This window comes from Macrobrachium nipponense, chromosome 19 (genome assembly GCF_015104395.2).
Source record: "Macrobrachium nipponense isolate FS-2020 chromosome 19, ASM1510439v2, whole genome shotgun sequence".
NCBI classification, from domain to species: domain Eukaryota; kingdom Metazoa; phylum Arthropoda; class Malacostraca; order Decapoda; family Palaemonidae; genus Macrobrachium; species Macrobrachium nipponense.
The window spans coordinates 38,710,490-38,730,047 of record NC_061088.1 but is presented as its reverse complement, the minus strand read 5'-3'; the positions used below and the strand labels follow the sequence as shown (position 1 = coordinate 38,730,047).

Here is a 19,558-nt window from a genome sequence, read left to right as displayed (position 1 = left end):
TTGCAAGTGTTGCTGCAAATAGACAACAATTGAGAAGGAGGAATGATAATTCTAATATTGCTTCAAATTCACTTAGAACAGGTGGAAAAATTAAAAAATCCCATGTAACAGAAAGTAGCAGCAAAGACAACTTGGGTAAAGCTCAAATCGAAATGTCTATGACTGCAACATCATCCTTGGTTGATGTGCAAAATTCTTTGGAAATAGTATCAGCTTTGGCTGGTGTACCGGCCTCTTTGGAGGCAGCGTCAGCTTTGGCTGGTACACCAGCCTCTTTGGAGGCAGCATCAGCTTTGGCTGGTGTTCCGGCCTCTTCGGAGGCAGCATCAGCTTTGGCTGGTGACACCGGCCTCTTTTTAGGCAGCATCAGCCTTGGCTGATGCATCAACCTCTTCGGAGGCAGCATCAGTTTCTTTGGAAGCAGCATCAGTTTTGACTGGTGTAAGTAATTTGGAATTTACGTCTGTCCTTGCCGATGTGCATGCCTCTTTTGGGGGATCACCTTCCTTGGCTGATGCAATGGCTTCTTGGGAGCCTGGAGTGCCAGCTACGGGGGCAGCCAGCCAAGAACCAGAAGTTGCTTCCTGTATGGAGGTAGCAATGCCAGTCCCAAAAAGAAAGGAGGCTGAGGGTGGCAGACAGTCACCCTCTAAGAAAAAACAAAGCAGGATTCCCCAAATTCCTGGCAACCCTATGAAGATAAAATATCTTCAAAGAGACCCTATTATCAAGGCCTCTAAACTCCAGTAAATTCTTAGCTTTCCAATCAGATCTAAATCAAAATAATAGAAACCGGGGTGGAGCAATGTTATATGTTCGCCATGATACTCCACACAAGCATTTTCCTGTTAATTCTTCTTTGCAAGCTGTTGCAGTGCAAGTGTTTCTGGCTCATAAATATGCAATTTGTTCTGTATATCAGCTCAGTGGTCTGGTTAAACTATTCTTATAATAATAATGTTCTGTATATCTTCCACCAAATGTAGCTTTTCCTATTACTGATTTCTGTAATCTCATCAGACAGCTTCCTCTGCCTTTCATCATCCTAGGTGATGTGAATGGAAGAAATCCTTTTTGGGGGATTTAATTACTAATGAGAGAGGAAACTGCCTGGCATCCATTATTGAAAGTGAAAATGTTGGTGTTCTAAACACTGGAGAACCCACCCATTTCCATGTACAAACTGGTACTTTAACAGCCATCGACTTGTCAATATGTAGTGCCGATGCCAATATGGACTTCAATTGGCGAGTGATCGATGATAGGTGCAGTAGTGATCACTTTCCAATTGTTGTTAGCACTGGATCAAGTCCTCCATGTTCAAGATTACCCCGTTGGAGTGTAAAAAGAGCTGACTGGGCAAATTTTGAAGAGCATAGTTCAATCGAAGCTAGAGCAGAGGAATTTGAATGCATTGAGGATGTTATTGAATTGTTAATAACTAATTTATTTGCAGCTGTACTTCAGTCAATTCCAAGAACATCAGGTCTATTTATGCGCCGACCAGTACCATGGTGGTCAAAAAAATGCCATGAAACCCATAGAACTATGAGATCTTGTTTTACTAGGTATAAAAACGGAAATGTAACTATTATCTGGTGGAATTTCGTAAGGCTAGGGCAAAGTTTAGGTTTGAAATTAAAAATGCACGAAGAAAATCTTGGATAAACTTCTTCCATAGATTGCAAAACTCCCATCACATTAGTGTGGAAGAAGATAAGGAAAATAGCAGGAAAGTTTGTACCTAGCCAAACACCTGTGTTAAAAACTAATGGCATAAATGTAGGAGATCCAAAAGTAGTGTCAAAGAGTTTGCCCTATATTTTGCTAAAATATCTAAAAAAGATGATAAGAAACCATATGCAAACAGCAGAAAACAAATGGAACAGTATTATCTTGATTTCACAACAAATAAAGGGGAGTCTTATAATATTCCATTTATTATGAGAGAATTTGAATTGGCTCTCTCAAAGTGTAAAGACTCTGCTCCTGGTCCTGATGAAATTTCATACTATGATCAAGCATACTGCTCAGAATACTAAAAGATTTATCCTCAGTATAATAAACAGAATTTATAAAGAACATTACTACCCTTTATGTTGGGAACTAGCAAGAGTCCTTCCTTTTGTCAAGCCTGGAAAGGATAGTTCTTCCGTAGGAAATTATCGTCCAATTGCCCTAACATCTTGTTTGTGTAAACTAATGGAGAAAATGGTGAATGCTCGTTTAGTGTGGTATTTAGAGCGAGGAAACTTTTTCTCTCCGGCCCAATGTGGTTTCTGCAGTATGCGATCCACTGTTGATATCTTTGTTAGAATGAAGTCTGCAATATGTGAAGCCTTTGCCTCTAAGCACCACTTTATCACGGTTTTCTTCGACTTGGAAAAAGCGTATGATACTACGTGGCGGTATGGAATTTTGAAAGTAGTCCATGAATATGGTTTTAGAGGAGAATTAGCTATTTTTATTAAGCTATTCTTAAAAAATCGTTATTTTCAAGTACAAGTAGGAGCAGCTCTGTCTGAAGTATGTAAACAAGAAGAAGGTGCTCCTCAGGGCAGTGTGTTAAGTGTAACACTTTTTGCTCAAGCAATTAATGACATAGTAAAGCAAAAATACCTGCTGATGTTATGCACACACTCTTTGTGGATGACTTTTCTTTATCTCTTGCAGCTGCACGTATGTCAGTAGCAGAACGTCATCTACAAATAGTAATAAATAAGATAGTGAAATGGGCTGAAGTGCATGGTTTCAGATTTTCTTCATCAAAGAGTGTAGCCATACATTTCTGTAGAATTAGAGGGATACATGCAGACCCAGATTTATATGTAAATGGCCAGAGAATATCTTGTGTTAACGAAACAAGGTTTTTAGGAATGATTTTTGATACTCGGTTGACAGGGCTTCCCCATATCCTAAATGCCAGGGCTAAGTGCAGAAAATCCTTGGATATCTTGAAAGTTTTGTCAAGTACATCTTGGGGATCAGATAGACTCCAGTTATTGAGATTGTATAAAGCTTTGGTTTTATCAAAATTAACATATGGATGTGAAGTTTACACCTCGGCTACCCCAAGTCGCCTTAAGATTTTAGACTCCATTCACCATACTGGAATTAGGATTGCTACTGGAGGTTTTAGGACTTCCCTATAGAAAGTATGTTAGTAGATGCTGGGGAAATGCCCCTAGCCATACATTACCAGGCTCTTCTGGCTCGAAGCTGGTTCAGATTCCAAAGACTTCCTGGTATGCCAGTCGCTAAGAAATTAAAGATTTGATAGCTTTTATGAAAGTCATCCAAAGATGCCACGTCCATATGCCTTCAGACTGAAATCAACCCTCCAAGACTTGAACATTCCAGACAAATGTGTACTACCGGTGAAGGCATCTGTATCTCCCCCTTGGAAATTCCCAGCAGTAGAGTTTTGTCACTACTTTAATCAACCAAAGAAGAATGTCTCTGATAAAATATTATGTTATACCTTTTTAGAACATATGTCACAACATAACAATTTTATCCCAGTTTTTACCGATGGATCCAAAACCAGTGCAGGCACTAGTTTTGACATAGTTTTTCCGTCCTTTGAGCGTAGTAGAAGGCTCTCAAGTAATGCATCTGCATTTACTGCAGAATTAAATGGAATTTTAAATACTATCAAAGTAGTTTTAAAAAGTAGTGAACAGAATTTTATTGTGTACTGTGACTCTAGAAGCGCTCTAGAGTCACTGAAAGGTTATTATTCCAAACATCCAGTAGTTTTAAATATTCTAGAATGGTTATTTTTAGCTAAGCGGAGGGGTTTTGATATTGAATTTTGTTGGGTTCCAGCACACGTTGGAATATCTGGAAATGAACGCGCTGATACAATTGCCAAAGAGGCTGTTTCTCGTATTGAGCCCAGATCATTTAAGCTGCCGTGCAGAGATTTATATACTCCAATTAGAGAGATGCATAAAGTACTTTGGCAAAATATTTGGTCAAATTTAACTACTAATGTAAAAATTAGAACAATTGCACCTGCAATCTATCCTTGGCTTTACAATTTTATGCCCAGAAGGTTTGAAACGGCTCTGTGCAGCCTGGTTCCACTGACTGTTATGCACTTGCTGGTTGAGTGCCCCAGTTTGGTGGAACAGCGCAATCAATATCTATACTATGGGAAGGAGAATAATGTTTTTAAGTTGTCAAAAATTTTAGGAGCAAATGGGATTTTTAACATGACTGGCTTGTTTGGATTTCTTTTTAACACTGGTATTTTAGATAAACTGTAATGCTTGTGTGCGCCTTGCTTTTATTCTTAATGAAATGGTGTATATGTGTGTGTGTGCATGTACGTAAGTGTGTGTTTATGTATGTATGTAATAATTTTTTTTTTTATAATTACCAGTATCTTTTATCATATATTTTTTAAAATAATTTTCTGTTTAATTATTATTATTAAAATTTATAGGGTTTTTATATATAGTTCTGCATCAGTGACCTAGTTGTCGCGATGCTAGATTAATATAGTATCAATCAATCAATAAATGGAATGAAGAACCTGAAAGTAATAAACTAAAACAAATAAAACCTAACGTTACGAAATGAAGTTTCGCATATCAGAGAGAGACGCATACATATGTAATCCTGACACGTCTACTCATAGGCCACACTTGTCTGACAGATGGGCACTTGATGAGGAGCCCACGAAGACCTACTCCGGAGTGCTCAGAGTGCAACGTGTTAGTAACTGTCAGACAAGTGTTGTTTGGTCGTCCAAAGCATGATCAGCCGAAACTGTCAACTCTTGGAAATAAACTAATAAAAGGAATTTTGTCTGACTCACATTTTCAGTGGTTCCGATTTTGACGTTTTTGAGGATCTCTGATTTAACTGATATTATAAAAATAATTATATAATAAAGATACAAAAACCTCAGAGCAATTAATGAATTTTAAATAAAATTGTTAAAAGTTTCTCAACTTATTGTTAATTTTAATACAACTTTTTAGCATGTACGTATGTATGGAAACATGAGTAAATGTATTTATTGTATGAAAGCCTCTGCCTCGGTGAAGTTTTTTTTTTTTTATTTAATTTTGATTTATTCTGTATTATACTGAATGACCTATTTGATCCCAGTTCTTGGCGTTTGGCCTAGACCTGGCATTTTATCTTATCCCTCTGGCCAGCTGTATGAGAGCTGAAAGTCAGCTCAGTTAAACTATTTTTATAATAATAATAATAAGATCGGCGTCCTGCTTTTTTTCAGGGAAGGTTGAGTATTTGGTTACAGTATGGGAATATGCCACCTGATCATAAGATACGTAATCTTTTTCTAGGTTTTTGAGTCTCACAAAATGGTTTCCTTGAAATCACAGGTGAAAAAGTCACCTTTCAGCTCCATTGGTAAAAATTGGATAAAATTACATCAGAGAACATCTTATTGTTGTTCAAGTACCATTTTTTTTCTCAATATTTTAATTTTGGTGTTACAGATATACTTTTGCAAGTAATGTCAAAGTAGTCTTTCCTTGCCAGGCCTCTAATCCACCAATGGAGTGTGGGATCTGCCATGAAATTCTGGACGAGGAAGAGCGTTGTCCTCTCCTGCTTCCTTGTTACCACTCTGTCTGTGCAACCTGCATCGGGATGCTCATAGATAAAGGCTCAAAACTCTGTCCCTTCTGTCGCGAGGCTTTCGATGGTACATCTACAAAGTGCTTTAGCCCTAATTTCGCCTTGCTTGATATGGTGAAATATGTGAACAGATTAGAAGAGGTCAATGTACGACCTTTGCCTAAAATGAGGAAGAGACGAGCTTTTGAGGAATGGTTCAATGGTATTGAAAATGACATTGACAAAATTTGTAGTGAAAACAAAGTAACTTGTTGCGATATTGAAAACTTAATGGAAAGAAATTCAAAACTAGAAAAAGTACTAATAGTCTCCAATAAACAGATAGATAACGAAATTACAAGAGACTTGATGGAAACCAAGAAAACTAATGAAAAGTTGCTCACATACATCCAAGAAGTGAATGAGGCCCTGAAGAATATCCTTTCTGTGGCTAAAGGAAGACAGCTTGACCTGGAAGAGATGCAAAGCAACTTGAAGCCAACTGAGGATTTCATCTCGGCTTCACAGTTATTGGACGAAGCGGAGAAAAGCAGTCACAAACAGAAGGAGGAACTGATGAAAGAAAAGGTGTTAGTCAATGGATATAAGAACCACACCAATATAATAGCCAAGGTAAGTGCAGTAGGATAACTTTTCATTGGTATGGTTTCTGCCATTCATAATTCTTCCTGTTTGTCATACACTAAATAATGTTTTTTTTTTTTAAATAAGGAAGACGAATTTTGTTTTCTTTTATACTCCATTACTTGCAGCGTAGCGTAAGTTATGTTTCTCCGAAACTTAATGCTTCAATACCTTTTTACCTTTCACAAAATGTGTATATGGTTGAATGATGACTTAGAATAATGCTGCCATATTTTTGTGACTCCAGTCTTAGGATGAAGAGGAAAAAGTGCACCATGAATAATAACTATTTTAGTTTTTTAAAAAAGAAAACTTCCGATGACTATGTCCATCCACACTTTTTCTGTCCACCTGCAGATCTTAAAAACTCTGAGGCTAGAGGGCTACAAATTGGAATGTTGATCATCCACTCTCCAATCATCAAACATACAAAATTGTAGCCGTCTAGCCTCTGTAGTTTTTATTTTGTGTAGGGTTAAATTTAGCCATAATCGTCGGTGCCAGGTGCTGACGCATCCTTGCTTGACTGCATCTGGGGGGCAACTGAGCCTTGCCCGGTTGTGGCTGAGAGTTTCATACAGCATCACATCGAGAGTTTCATGCATCAATATATGCTACTTTGGAAACTCGTCGCATATTTTACTTGTTTTATTTTTGCAACGAAGTATATCGGTAGTCGTGATATAGTGTCATTATGTTAATCCTTGAATAAATTATCCAATAGATAACTAATTTTTTCGATAGTGATCTAATGAAAAAATATGAAGCTCACAGAAATTGGCAAGATACATAAGTTTTACCTTAATTATCTCAGGAATTGCAATGTTGGGGAGTAAAAATATCACAAAGAGAAAATCTATCATTTCTAATCCGACAATTTATGCAGGTGGCTGAGAGACATAAGAGCAACTTGACTGTTATAAGTGGAGCCCTGTCATCATGCATAGCGATTGAAGAAGAAGAGGTGGAATTTCAGAAAAGTCTGAATAAAGTAAGTTTAGAATTTACAGACAGTTTCAGTTATAAGAAAAATATTTTTGTATTAAACTTTCAGAATGGTCACTAAAAAGTGCAGTTGGTTTAGTATAATAATACCTGGGTTACGAAAGCTGGTGAAATTTGGCTGTTCAGCATCCTTTTGCCCTCAAGCTGCACCCGCTGTCTAACTTGTTACTTTACATCCATTCCTGCTTCCTTTCGTCCTTCGTGTTGTTCAACCCCTCAAACTATTACTTGTTTATGCAACTGTGGGGTTTTCTCATTGTTTTATTGTCTAACCACTTCATCGTCTCTTTCCATGGTCTTGAGTACTGAATAATCCAGTGCCTGTCTTTATAGCCCAAATATGTGGATTCATTTGTTCATTCAGAATGATTTCCACTGCAAATTAACCCACTAGAACACCCTTTATAAATAGCTGTAAAGGGGTACTATAGCATGAAGCTGATGGTTATTGATTGGAAAAATGAAAATTGTCAAAATCAAAGATACACAATAACCTAACCAGAGGGCTGTGCATGGGTCTTTTTGGAAACCGCAACAATTAGTTACGGTTCCCCTCTTGCATTTGCCTATCATTGGTTGTGATGATGAGTTGTAATAGGCTAAGGGAGGAGTGCAGCAGAATGTCAATTCTGTCAAAATTGCATAAAAAGTTATGAGAAATACCTATGTTAACATTAGGTAACCTATTTGAACCTTTTCCTACCATAGAAATGCTGAATATTTTCACTCCATACTAAGGAGATAATCGTATAGTGATCAGATTCAGACATACAACACCATATAATCAACTAAACTACTGGAAAGAACTCCCAGTCTCTTGAAAAAGTTCACATAGGCAGGATGTATGTTCCACCTCTCCTGAGGGGTACGTCTTTCAGAAGTATCCCTCAGGAAAAGTGGAACATACATCATACCCATGTGAACTCTCGAGATAGACTGAGAGTTTCCAGCTCTGCGATTGGCTTATCAACAGCCAATCAGGAGCATCGTTAGGGACGGGCCTAGATATCAAATGCACGGTTGATGTGAATCTACTATAGTTACTCCATTAAGCATTCTCTAGGAGAAAAAGATATTCAAAGAAATGTCCACATTACACAATTCCTGTGACTCTATCTCCATTTTCAACTGCTGGCATAATTACCTTAAATCCAATTTGGGGAATACTTTACAATTTTCTCAAGCTGCTAACATGACCTTGGGATCTGTGAATGGATGTTAAACTTGAAGTTACTTAGTAATGACCATATAACCTCAGTTACCATTGTCCTTGAGAATTGCCCAGCCCCCTCGAGTAGATTCCTTCACGTGGTGAGGGGTAAGGGATCCTGCCTTCAATCTTGCGAAGGCCGGATCCTGACGGAACGCCTACAAAACTTTTGGCATTAACTGGCGTGGACATTTCCACATTCACAAAATTTTACTGCTTGGGTAGGTCTGGGAGGAGTTCGTGGTTTGGAGGGGTTTTAGATTCAAAGCTAATTGTGGGAGTTGTGGTGGTTCAATCGCCAACCAATAACGGTTTGGACCAGGGAGTTGTGGTGAGGGGTTTTTAGATTCAAAGCTATTGTGGGAGTTTGTTGGTGGTTGAGTCGCCACCCAATACGGTTTTGGACGCCCAAGAGATGGTGATGGGATTTTCCCATTGCTATCTTGAGGGCGGAAACATCTCCAGGGATCAGCCCATCAGAATCCAGGGGGTACTGGTTTTTGGGATGGGACTCCTGGCTTTTGTCCGGAAGCCCACCAATATGTTTGGAGTGGGAAGTCTGTCCCCATTAGTGTGGGCAGAAGTCCCAGCAGGCAGATTGGCTTATACCTGGGCCATTGCAAGCATATTGATGCTATCCCAAAAGGGTAGGGTATGGGGCAGACCGTGGGGAAGCAACTTCTATGTGTGCCGTTGGTGGAGAATGTCGAACCCTGTCTAGTCTGCAATACCTTGTTGGTCTTCCCAAGCAGTAGTTGTGTATGTATGTGTGCATGAAATTTTTAATAGAAATAGGAATGCTAATCATGATATTGGAATTTTACTTGGTTCTCAAGAACCTGAGTCGTATACCTTTCCCTTGACCTCAACAAAAACATGAAAGAACTGAATATATTTGATGTCCATAGAGATATTGTGAAATGTATTGGCAGAGAGCCAAAGATAGCCTCTCAAGGTGAAGGAAGCTTGCTTGTAGAAGTTTCATCACCAGATGAAAGTAGAAAGTTACTATCTATTAGTGCTGTAGAGGGAAGTGCAGCAAAATGCACTCCTCACAAAACGATGAATCAGTCTGAAGGAGTAGTGTATAGCACTGAACTCTTACATTATTTTGAGGACACTCTCCGAAAAGAATTTGCTGATCAAAAGGTGGTTGATGTGAGACGAATCAAGAAAAAATATTGTGAATATTACATCCAGTGCCAACTTTGATACTCACCTTTGATTGTTTGAGACTCCCTAAATTTCTGAAAGTTGCATGGCTTCACTTGCCAGTCAGACAATATACTCCCGCTCCCAGATGTTTCCATTGCCAAATGTTTGGCCATCTAATTACAACATAAAGGAAAAAAGAAAGAAATGAACCAGCTATATGCTTTAACTGTGGCGGAAAAGAGCATGGGAATTGTGAACTTACTCCATGCTGCCCTAATTGTGGGGGAGACCATAATGCAGCACATAAATCATGTATCAAGTATATCATTGAAAAAGAAACACTTTGTATCAAGACTCAAGAGTGCATTACCTTTAAAGAGGCAAGACAAAAGACTTTGCAGAAATTCAACACCCAGAAGTCATTTGTAGATGCAGTAATAGGAAATGAGGAAAGACAAAAGAAATTGAATCTGAAAAAGTCCAATGAAGATAAAGAAGAAAAAATGGATGCTGGTACAATTGTCAACAAGAGGACTTTAAGTGAAGAGTCTGTAACAATGCCTGAATCAAACGTTAAGCACCTTGAGAAAGGGGATACACCCAACAATGCCTGAATCAAACGTTAAGCACCTTGAGAAAGGGGATACACCCCCAGAAAAAGTTAATGAGTCAGAAAAAAAAATTAGTAAACCTTCATCATCTTATGGTTCAGCTGACCCTCATGGAACATCTGAATTAATTGAAAATGAGGAGTCATATCTCACTATCATATCTTACAACGCAGCAGTATCCAATGTAGAACCTAAGGCAAACAAAATGTTAAACTCAGTTCAGCTTGGTTTAGACAATAAAACTAGACTAGCTGAAAATGATAAACCAGATACAAGGGTCGAAGATACTACTAAAGATATTGCTGTTTCATATACCATCATAAGTAATCACTTGGTACATTCAAATGACCCTCTAAATACTCCTTCGACATCTGGAACTGTACCAAAAGTATGTCATAAAACTCAGATTTCATCTACAAAGAAAAAACATAACAAAACGATCTTGGACAGGGGATCATCTTCTAGAAAATAGGTACTTTCTCTGCTATATTACAATGGAACTGCCAGGGACTTCGCCCTAAATATGAAGAGCTATTATGTTTGATTAATACGTATAACCCAGTATGCTTAGCGATACAAGAGACTATGCTAAGCAACAACAAAATGCTTACTCCCAAAGAGTTTTTCGCATTCCACTCCCAATTCCCATTACAGGGAAATTCGGGTGGAAGTGCTCTTCTTGTTAGACGAGATATTGCTCACTCAAAAATACAGTTGCAAACTCAATTACAAGCAGTAGCTGTCAAAATTCACTTAAAAAAGACGTACACAATTTGTTCATTGTATCTCCCTCCTAATAACCCAATACTTGAACGACAGTTAACACACTTGTATGAACAGCTACCTTGACCATTTCTTATATTGGGAGACTTTAATGGTCGACATGAACTTTGGGCAGACATTTTAACAAATCAAAGAGGAAACCTTATCTTATCATCAATAGAAAATTCAGATATGACCCTTTCGAACACTGAAAAACCCACCCATTTTCACATTCAGACTGGTACATTTTCATGCATTGACTTATCTATCGCCAGTTCTGATACATTCATTGACTTCAACTGGGAAGTACTGGATGATCTATACGGTAGTGATCATTTTCCAATTGTCATCAGAACTGAGAAATATGAGCCAGTATACAGAATGCCTAGGTGGTGTGCCAATAAAGCAAATTGGCCCCTTTTCCAGGAACTTAGTTATACTGAACTAGATGCAAAAGATATGCCAACAATAGGAGAAGCAGTGTTCTACTTAACAATGATTTTTATGTTTGCGGCAGAAAAGGCAATCCCAAAATCCAGTGGAAAATTGCATCGGAAGCCTGTTCCATGGTGGAATGCTCAATGCAAAATACGACATAAAGCCATGAGAGCAGTTTTTACGAAGATACAGAAGACATCAATGTGAATGCTACTTGATCTCCTTTAAAAAGGCTCAAGCCAAATTCAGATGGCAAATAAAACATGCGAGACGAGAATCATGGGTATATACTTTTTATTCAACAATTACCTGGAAAACACCTATGACCAAGATCTGGACAGTTATTAAGAAAATAGCATGAAAGTACAATCCTAGTCCCCTCCCTGTTTTAAAAGTCAGTGGTGACTTTATAACCGACTCAAAGGCTGTAAGCAGTGTTTTTGCTGAACATTTTGCAATGATATCAAGCAGGGATGAAAATTCCCCATTCTACAGGGAGAGAGTGTTAGCAGTCTGAAACACTTGATTTTACTTCTTTTAAATCTGAATCATATAATATGTCTTTTGCCATGAAGGAATTTTTATTTGCTCTTAGTAACAGTAAAAACACTGCACTTGGACCTGATGAAATTTTATATGAAATGATCAAGAATACTTCTAAGGAAACAAAATTTTCATTTTAAGTATTATTAATAGAATTTTCAAGGAGAGCGATTATCCTAGTGTTTGGGAAATAGCGACAGTTTTACCCTTTGTCAAGTCTGGGAAAGATTCATCTGTCCCTACAAGCTATAGACCAATAGCTTTAACGCCCTGTTTTTGTAAACTTATGGAAAAAATGGTAAATTTTAGGTTGGTATGGTTTTTAGAATCAAAGAAGATTATATCATCATCTCAGTGTGGCTTTTGCCGTATGCATTCTTGCACAGATGTATTGATACGTTTGGAGAATGCAATTTGTCAGGCATTTGCTTCCAAGGAGCATTATGTGGCGGTTTTCTTTGACCTAGAAAAGGCTTATGATACTACCTGGAGGCATGGAATTATTGTAAATGGTTTTCTGGTTGCAAGGCAGACTGTTCAGGTGATATTCTTAAACAGAAATTCCTTTGCCATGCTGAAAAACATGATAACTCCAGGCAATTCTTTACCGATGGCTCCAAATCCAGTGCTGGCGTTGGGTTTGGAGTGGTATACCCTGACAGTAGTGTTAGTGGTGCATTACCATGTTGTGCTTCTATTTTTACTGCTGAACTTTTTAGCATTTTAACAGCACTAAAGAAAATTGCAACTTTAGATGGAGATAATTTTACTATTTTTAGTGATTCCAAGTGTGCCTTGGAAGATTTGGCATCTTTTAATCCAGTATACCCTGTGGTACTGGAAATAACATAGTGGTTTTTTTTTATTAAAACAAAAACATAAGGCAGTTAACTTCTGCTGGGTTCCTTCACATGTTGGTATAGTTGGAAATGAACGAGCTGATGAATTGGCTAAGTTAGATACATCAAAAAAATCCAAGAAGTATAGCAATTCCTTGCTCAGACTACATTCCTTAAATTAAAAAGACAGTAGAATCAGTTTGGCAATTCTATTGGACAATAGAGAGTAATAATAAAATGAGAGAACTCGCTGATGTAATCAACCCCTGGCTTTATATGTTAGAAGACCGTCGGAAAGAGACTGCATTATGTAGGTTATGGATCGGCCACACATGGATTACTCATGAGTTTTTAATGAACAATGACCCTGAACCATTTTGTGAGGATTGTCTTGTTCCCCTCACAGTAAAACATTTAATAGCAGAATGTCCCAGCTTAATATCAGCAAGGAACCGTCATTTTAACGTAGTTGGAAGAATGGATCTTAAACTGGATGCCATGATAGGCAGAGATTTTAATGAGGATAGCCTTTTTAGTTACCTTCAAGAAGCAGGTCTTCTTGAAAAAATTTAGGTTAGTTTGGTCAAGATGTTTGAGTTTGTGTATGTGTTAGTATGTGTCAGTGTATATCATTTGCTTTCAAGTTTTTTTTACTTCATAAATTTTTTTGTACATAAAGTTGACCTCCAATTGATATATTTATTACCATATATAAAGTTTTAGTACTTTTAATATCTATTTATTTTGACAGAAATCTTTTGAATTTGGAAGTATGCAGGGTGCCTGTGTTGCTTGGACTGTTGTTTACAGTTGATCTGAAATAGGTGTAAAGGTTGGATGGATATTTCGTGTGTTTTTGGGTTCTCTGTAGTTCTCTGACAGATTTTATATAAACATATTTATAGCATTTTAATTGACTTTTTTCTTTGCAATTCCTTTTAATGATACGGCGTCAATAACCTCGTCATTGCGACGCCAGTAAGAATTAACAGATCAATCAATCAATCAATCAATTGCCCAGCCAGAGTATGTTACCTTTCCCTTGCACCCTCTTTTAATCTTTGATTTCCGTTTCAGCTGCTGTTTTGGGAGCCCAGAATCTCTTTTGAGTTGCCTTATTTATTTCATTATATTGTCATCCTTGCAAGTTGTACAATGGTAGCTTGCTACCTTTTAACCTTATATTCAAAATCGTGCCTATTCTCAGATAAAATTATCTGTGACGAGTCTTCTTTTACTAACCCTTGTTGTTTCTATCTTATAAATCTGTTGATTGGATCTGAGACCCTTCAACAAATCTATACAAATTACTATTATCATTACTACTTACTTCTTTTCTGGGAATATCATCATTAATACGTATGGTTGATGCTATTGTATGTGAGCGTTTGCTAGCCTATTCTTTTAATAATAGAACATCGATTGTCTCATTGTAAAATCTCATGTATAAAAAACATATTTGCTAACCTGGATCAGTTGTAATATCAGCTGATGCAGGTTTGTATGAGTCGAAAGTCGTACGAGTACTGCTACCTTATTGTTAAATGGTAACAGCAAGAGACAGGCTGTAAAGATGTTTTGAATTTTCCATGTAGTACTTTCATTGAGAATACTGAAGTGGTTTTAGGATACAGAAAAGAAGATCCATAAATATAATTAATCTTCCCCCATGAAAAGTGTATCATTTTCATGTGACTAGTATTTACCAGGATGTATACCTCAGTATTTTCCGTTTAATGATTTACACAAATCAGTCACATCATTGTAGAGTTACTGGTATGAAGAAAAGATATGGTTATATAAGATGTTTCATTTGGTTAATAGAAAAAGTTCCCACTGTTGTTATTTTACAAAGAGCAAAAGTCAATACAGGGCCAAAGAATACAGGCATAGTTATTACTGGGCCAAGGAAAGGATATGACATTTTTTTCATAATGAAAGAGAAGTACATAATTAGTTAGGAAATACTCGTAAATGGAAATATCCTTCATTTAGAGAAGTGGAAGTACCTGTCTTTGGAACTGATGGAAAACCTTTCCTCGGGTTAGATTACTTCATCATGAGAGTGACATACTAGAGCCAGTTGGATCCACGGGGCTTATTGCTGTCAGTGCACTTCACCTTGTGCACTGTAGACATTACTTAGGTTCTTTGCAGTGACCCCTCATCCCCTAACTACAGCCTCTTACATTCCTTTGACTGTACCTTCATTCACATTCTCTTTCTTACTTTCCACCCTCTCCTAACATTTTTTTCGTAGTGCATCTGTGAGGTTTTCCTCCTGTTACACCTTTCAAACCTCCTTTACTCTCAGTTTTCGTTTCATCACTGAACGACCCCATAGGTTCCAGCTCTTAAATCTTATATTTCTATCCTAGAGCCAGTTGGCTAGCCAAGGATGTTTCATTATTCTTTGTCTCGTATCCACAAAACAACTGTAATTACTTCGATTTCCCTGACATGTCTATATTGAGTGTGAGGTTAAGTCTTATCTTGGTTTATTTGAAGTGATTGTCAGTGAGAAGATTCATCCGAGCACAAATTATACTTTGGTAAACTACACATGAAAGGGAGAGGAACAAAGGAGTAAGGAAAGAAAAAAAAGGAGTTTTATGAAATCTGTGTTTACCTTCATCTGCACTATAGGTAGTTTTCAGTTTCTTTCCTATAATGAGTTTTCGCACCAAATTCATGACACGTTACCCACTGTTCTCTCTGGTTGTGCTCGATTGATAATCTCAGGTTTCAGACACCAAAAACATACTGTTTTGGAGAAATAAAATGAATCGCCTCTGTGTGTTACTTTTAGAGCTAAGATTTGATATTTATCAAATCATGACCATTGTTTATATCATTTAACAAACTTGTAGAAGCTTATGAAACTTAATTGTTTTTTTTTCCCCTCTTTCAGAAAATTTTAACGTTACAATGGACCAACAGGAGCGTGCGATATATGTTAGAAGAAAAGTTCCAGAATTTTGTCAGTGCAGTTCAGAGGGCAGTCATCACGGTGGGCAACAGCAGAATTTTGAGGTCTTTGTTTGAGGAGAAGTTGCCAATGTTGGGTGCTACAGTTAACGATGCTGTCATTTCTCCAGTGATGAATATCAACAAAGTGACGCTTTTGCATGAGGTAAAGCAGCAGGTGTTAGATAAAGCAATGCATTTAATAAGGAATTACCAGGCATGGACAAGGGTGAGGGCGAATACACAAAGAGGAGAATAAATCTGAAGCAATTCAAAGCATAGAAGATTAGAGAGATGTAATGTAGGAAAACAAGAGAGAGCCTATCGAACCTTTTGATGTTCTGAAAGTAACTTTTAGAATTGCTGTTCACAAGTACTCAAATATCATGTAGAACTAAATCAGGCCCTTTGCCTTTGATATTCAATTCCGGTAAAGTTTGCAGAAAGAAATTATCTCGTCTGTGCCACATGTGAATGTAAGGTAATCTGAAAGTTCCTTTGTCTGTGGTGAGAGATTGAGTCTTATAGCAGTCATTCTTACCCTTTGTTATTTGGAATCCTGGACTCTATCATGTTCATTTATCTTTGAAACTGCTTGGGCGATTTTGTTATTTTAATATAAAAGAATGAATAATTCCTATTCTAAATTTTCTGGGTATGAGGAGATGTGTGTGACAAAATTTGGTCAATAAAGTACTTTCAATATTTGATCTTGGATGGTCACCTTGTTATTTTGTACAATCATTCTAGCTAGCTAAGTATGAGAGTTGGGAAGCAGTGAACTTGGTGTTGTTATCCTATTTTTGTGTCCATAATAATACCAGCCATGAATTAATAAGATATAAAGATTGAATATAATTTGTAATACAGATTTTCTTTATTTCTGTTTAAAGAATGTGGTTAACAGGAAGTCGTAATGTTTTGCCTTCATTTATATTGAAGAATGAATGAGTAATGACTGAATATCATCACCAGTATCATATAAGAGTGTTTAAGTGAAACTGAAGAACATTAAAAAGTTTCTTCAGTAACACACTGCAACATCGTGTGTCACTGTTACTTCTGTCTTTTGTATGTTTCTCGGTGCTAAAAAGTTGTGATGCATTTTCTGATTTTGTGAAAATACAACACCTGCTATTTTAACGTAAAGTAACAAAAGATGGTAGAGCTTGAAATGACATCCTTCATAGTTTCAGAGACTCTGGGAGCCGGTGAAAGTACAAGGACCTTTGCTCAAGGGTTGTTTGGACAGGTTCAAAAGTGTCATGGGAAGTTCTGTAATATGATACTGAAAGTTTATAGTCCAGAACTGATAGTAAAACGAATCCTGAACAGTCATCTGTATAAAGGGCAACTGGTTTTCCTGACTTTAGTTTCATGTATTGAAGTAGCTGTCACTCCTTATTTCATATAAGTGGGTTTTTGTAAGATTTTAGCGAACTCATTTATTTTGGTTTGCATGATATATTTAATTATGTACATGTGTTTTTACTTCATAAAGAGCTGTTGTCCTACCATATAATCACAGAATATTTTAACATTAGGTACTACTGAACATATTACTATATACTTTACAGATGTAATTTTAATATTTTCATAACAGACTAACAGAGTCCTATTTTACAGAATTCGTCAGCAATAGTAAGAAATACTACATACCCTGTAGTACATAGTACATAGAAAAGGTACATTGCAATACGCTACTACTATACAGTAACATGGAATGGAGGTATGTACATATTGTAGAAGACACCAAAAGGATTAAAGGTAAGGCTTTCATTATTTTACATTACAGTAGATTGTACCAAAGTTCTACTGAAGTAAATTCTAAACATAAAATATAGTTTTAATTACGGCGTTTCAGTGGCGAAACTTCGGCACCGATAACCAGTTGTTGGCGCTATGAGCATTTTTGGTGTCTGTGGATTTTACTTTCAGTTAATGACTATTTTCAGTTATCATAACCCCAGCGCGCGCACACACACAGTAATGGGCTGACCTTGGGGCTCAAGTATACATGATGAAGGGAGTAATGGTGAAAGGCATCCCCATCCTGAAACTGTTTGTTGTAAATGAGGCGTCTCCCCGACACCTCTTAAGTCTTAGTTTCAAGGGTAAAAAAAATAACTGGTTACCGGTGCCGAAGTTTTGCCACTGAAACGCCGTTTCAGCTCCGTAATTAAAACTATGTTTATGTTTAGAATTTACTTCAGTAGTACTTCGGTACAATATCCTGTATTATAAAATGATGAAGGCCTTTCCTTTAATCCTTTATTGTCTTCTACAATATGTACAATACATACCTCCATTTCATGTTACTGTATAGTAGTTGCGTACCGTAATCCACCTTTTTTTTGTAGTGCGTACTACGGGGTATGTAGTATTGCTTACTGTTGCTGACAAATTCTGTAAAGTAGGATCGAACTGTGTTAGTCTGTAAGGAAAATATTAGAATTACAACTATAAAGTAGTATATAGTTGTATGTTCATTAGTATTAAAGTAGAGTATATATTGCAGTACATAATGTAACTGCGCTTCTGCATAGCAGAAGTACATTTTGTTATATATACTACTACCATGTAGTATATGTAGTACACTACTTACTATACAAAGTGAAAAAAACGTGAGTACTATTTTCTTGTTTTGGCAGGCTACCCTACACAAGAGTGTAGCCTACTAGTATACTCTACTGTCCTGTATGCAGCTATAAATGAAACTATTTTATAAAACAATATGTACTATACTAATAGTAAAACGTATATAAATTTGAAAAGTGAAGAATTTCTTACTTAATATCAGTGAATTCCTGTTGAATAGGTTGTGGGAGATAGAGATGTGCATTACGTGGTACATTATGTAACATTTATACATATATTAATATAGTACTGTAGTTGTTGATGAATTCTGTACAGTAGGTTCATTTTAGTCTTTCGTAAAAAAAATTGGATTTAGTACTGTGTAGTTAAGTATTGTATATGTACACAGTATATGTAGCTACTAGGGCGTACTGTACTAGTTCATAAAATTGTTAGATATGTACAGAAGTATATACCAAATAAAAAAAGTGAAAACTTATTTCCTTATTACTTTTTTACTTTTGTTTAAATTTTCATGCTAAATATCCCCTGGAAACTGTTAGATAGGTTGTGGGAGATGGAGATGCACATTACATGTGTACAGTACACTTGCTGTAATTACCGATGAATTCTGTACACATAATAGTCTGTAATGAAAATATGTACACAGTATTAATATTAATACTGTACAGTATAGTACTGTATAGTGCAGTACTATTTTATAATACAACAATTTATCAGTTAAAGTTAAGGTGGGCATTACTGTATATAATATTACTGTGGATGGACAGGCTAAGCAGTGGAATCTGCCCGTGATTGTGAGTCTGGAATGATAAGATGAAATTCTACAGTATTCTAAGCTCAGTATACATACATGCATACTGTAGGAGAGAGTGGTAATATGGACCACTTTTTTTTTTTAGTGAAAAACACCCATTTTAAAGGCAGATTTTGCATCAATAATTTTTTTAAATATTAGCAAATTTTATTCTTATGACACACGAGGTTTATAGAGAGATAAATATAATCATGTAAATGCCACAAATGTTTATTTAAAAATATTCAAAACGTTAGCTCCCTGCAAATGGAGTGGTAGTATAAAATGTTTTAGAAAATAAATAAAAATAGGCTTACATTTCTTTTTGTGAATAAAAAAAAGGAAAAATTTTACCATGAAAATATACGTCTTAGAATAAAAGTTAACAAAT

At 36.6% G+C, this 19,558-nt stretch overlaps 1 protein-coding gene across 10 annotated transcripts in view; it reads left to right on the top strand.

Moving 5' to 3' along the window:
- LOC135216353 (E3 ubiquitin-protein ligase rnf168-like) overlaps positions 1 to 18,849 on the top strand; it is a 97,899-nt gene extending 79,050 nt beyond the window's left edge. For 6 of the 10 annotated variants that reach the window (XM_064251602.1, XM_064251612.1, XM_064251595.1 and 3 more), the window contains 3 exons: positions 5,521 to 6,231; positions 7,130 to 7,234; positions 15,718 to 18,849. In XM_064251602.1, the coding sequence (XP_064107672.1) occupies positions 5,521 to 6,231; positions 7,130 to 7,234; positions 15,718 to 16,032 (1,131 nt within the window). In that variant the 3' untranslated portion in view covers positions 16,033 to 18,849. Of the gene's footprint in view, positions 1 to 5,506; positions 6,232 to 7,129; positions 7,235 to 15,717 lie in introns of all 10 variants that reach the window. The other 4 variants (XM_064251646.1, XM_064251654.1, XM_064251638.1 and 1 more) reach the window with 1 other exon arrangement.
- Positions 18,850 to 19,558: the final 709 nt, after the last annotated feature.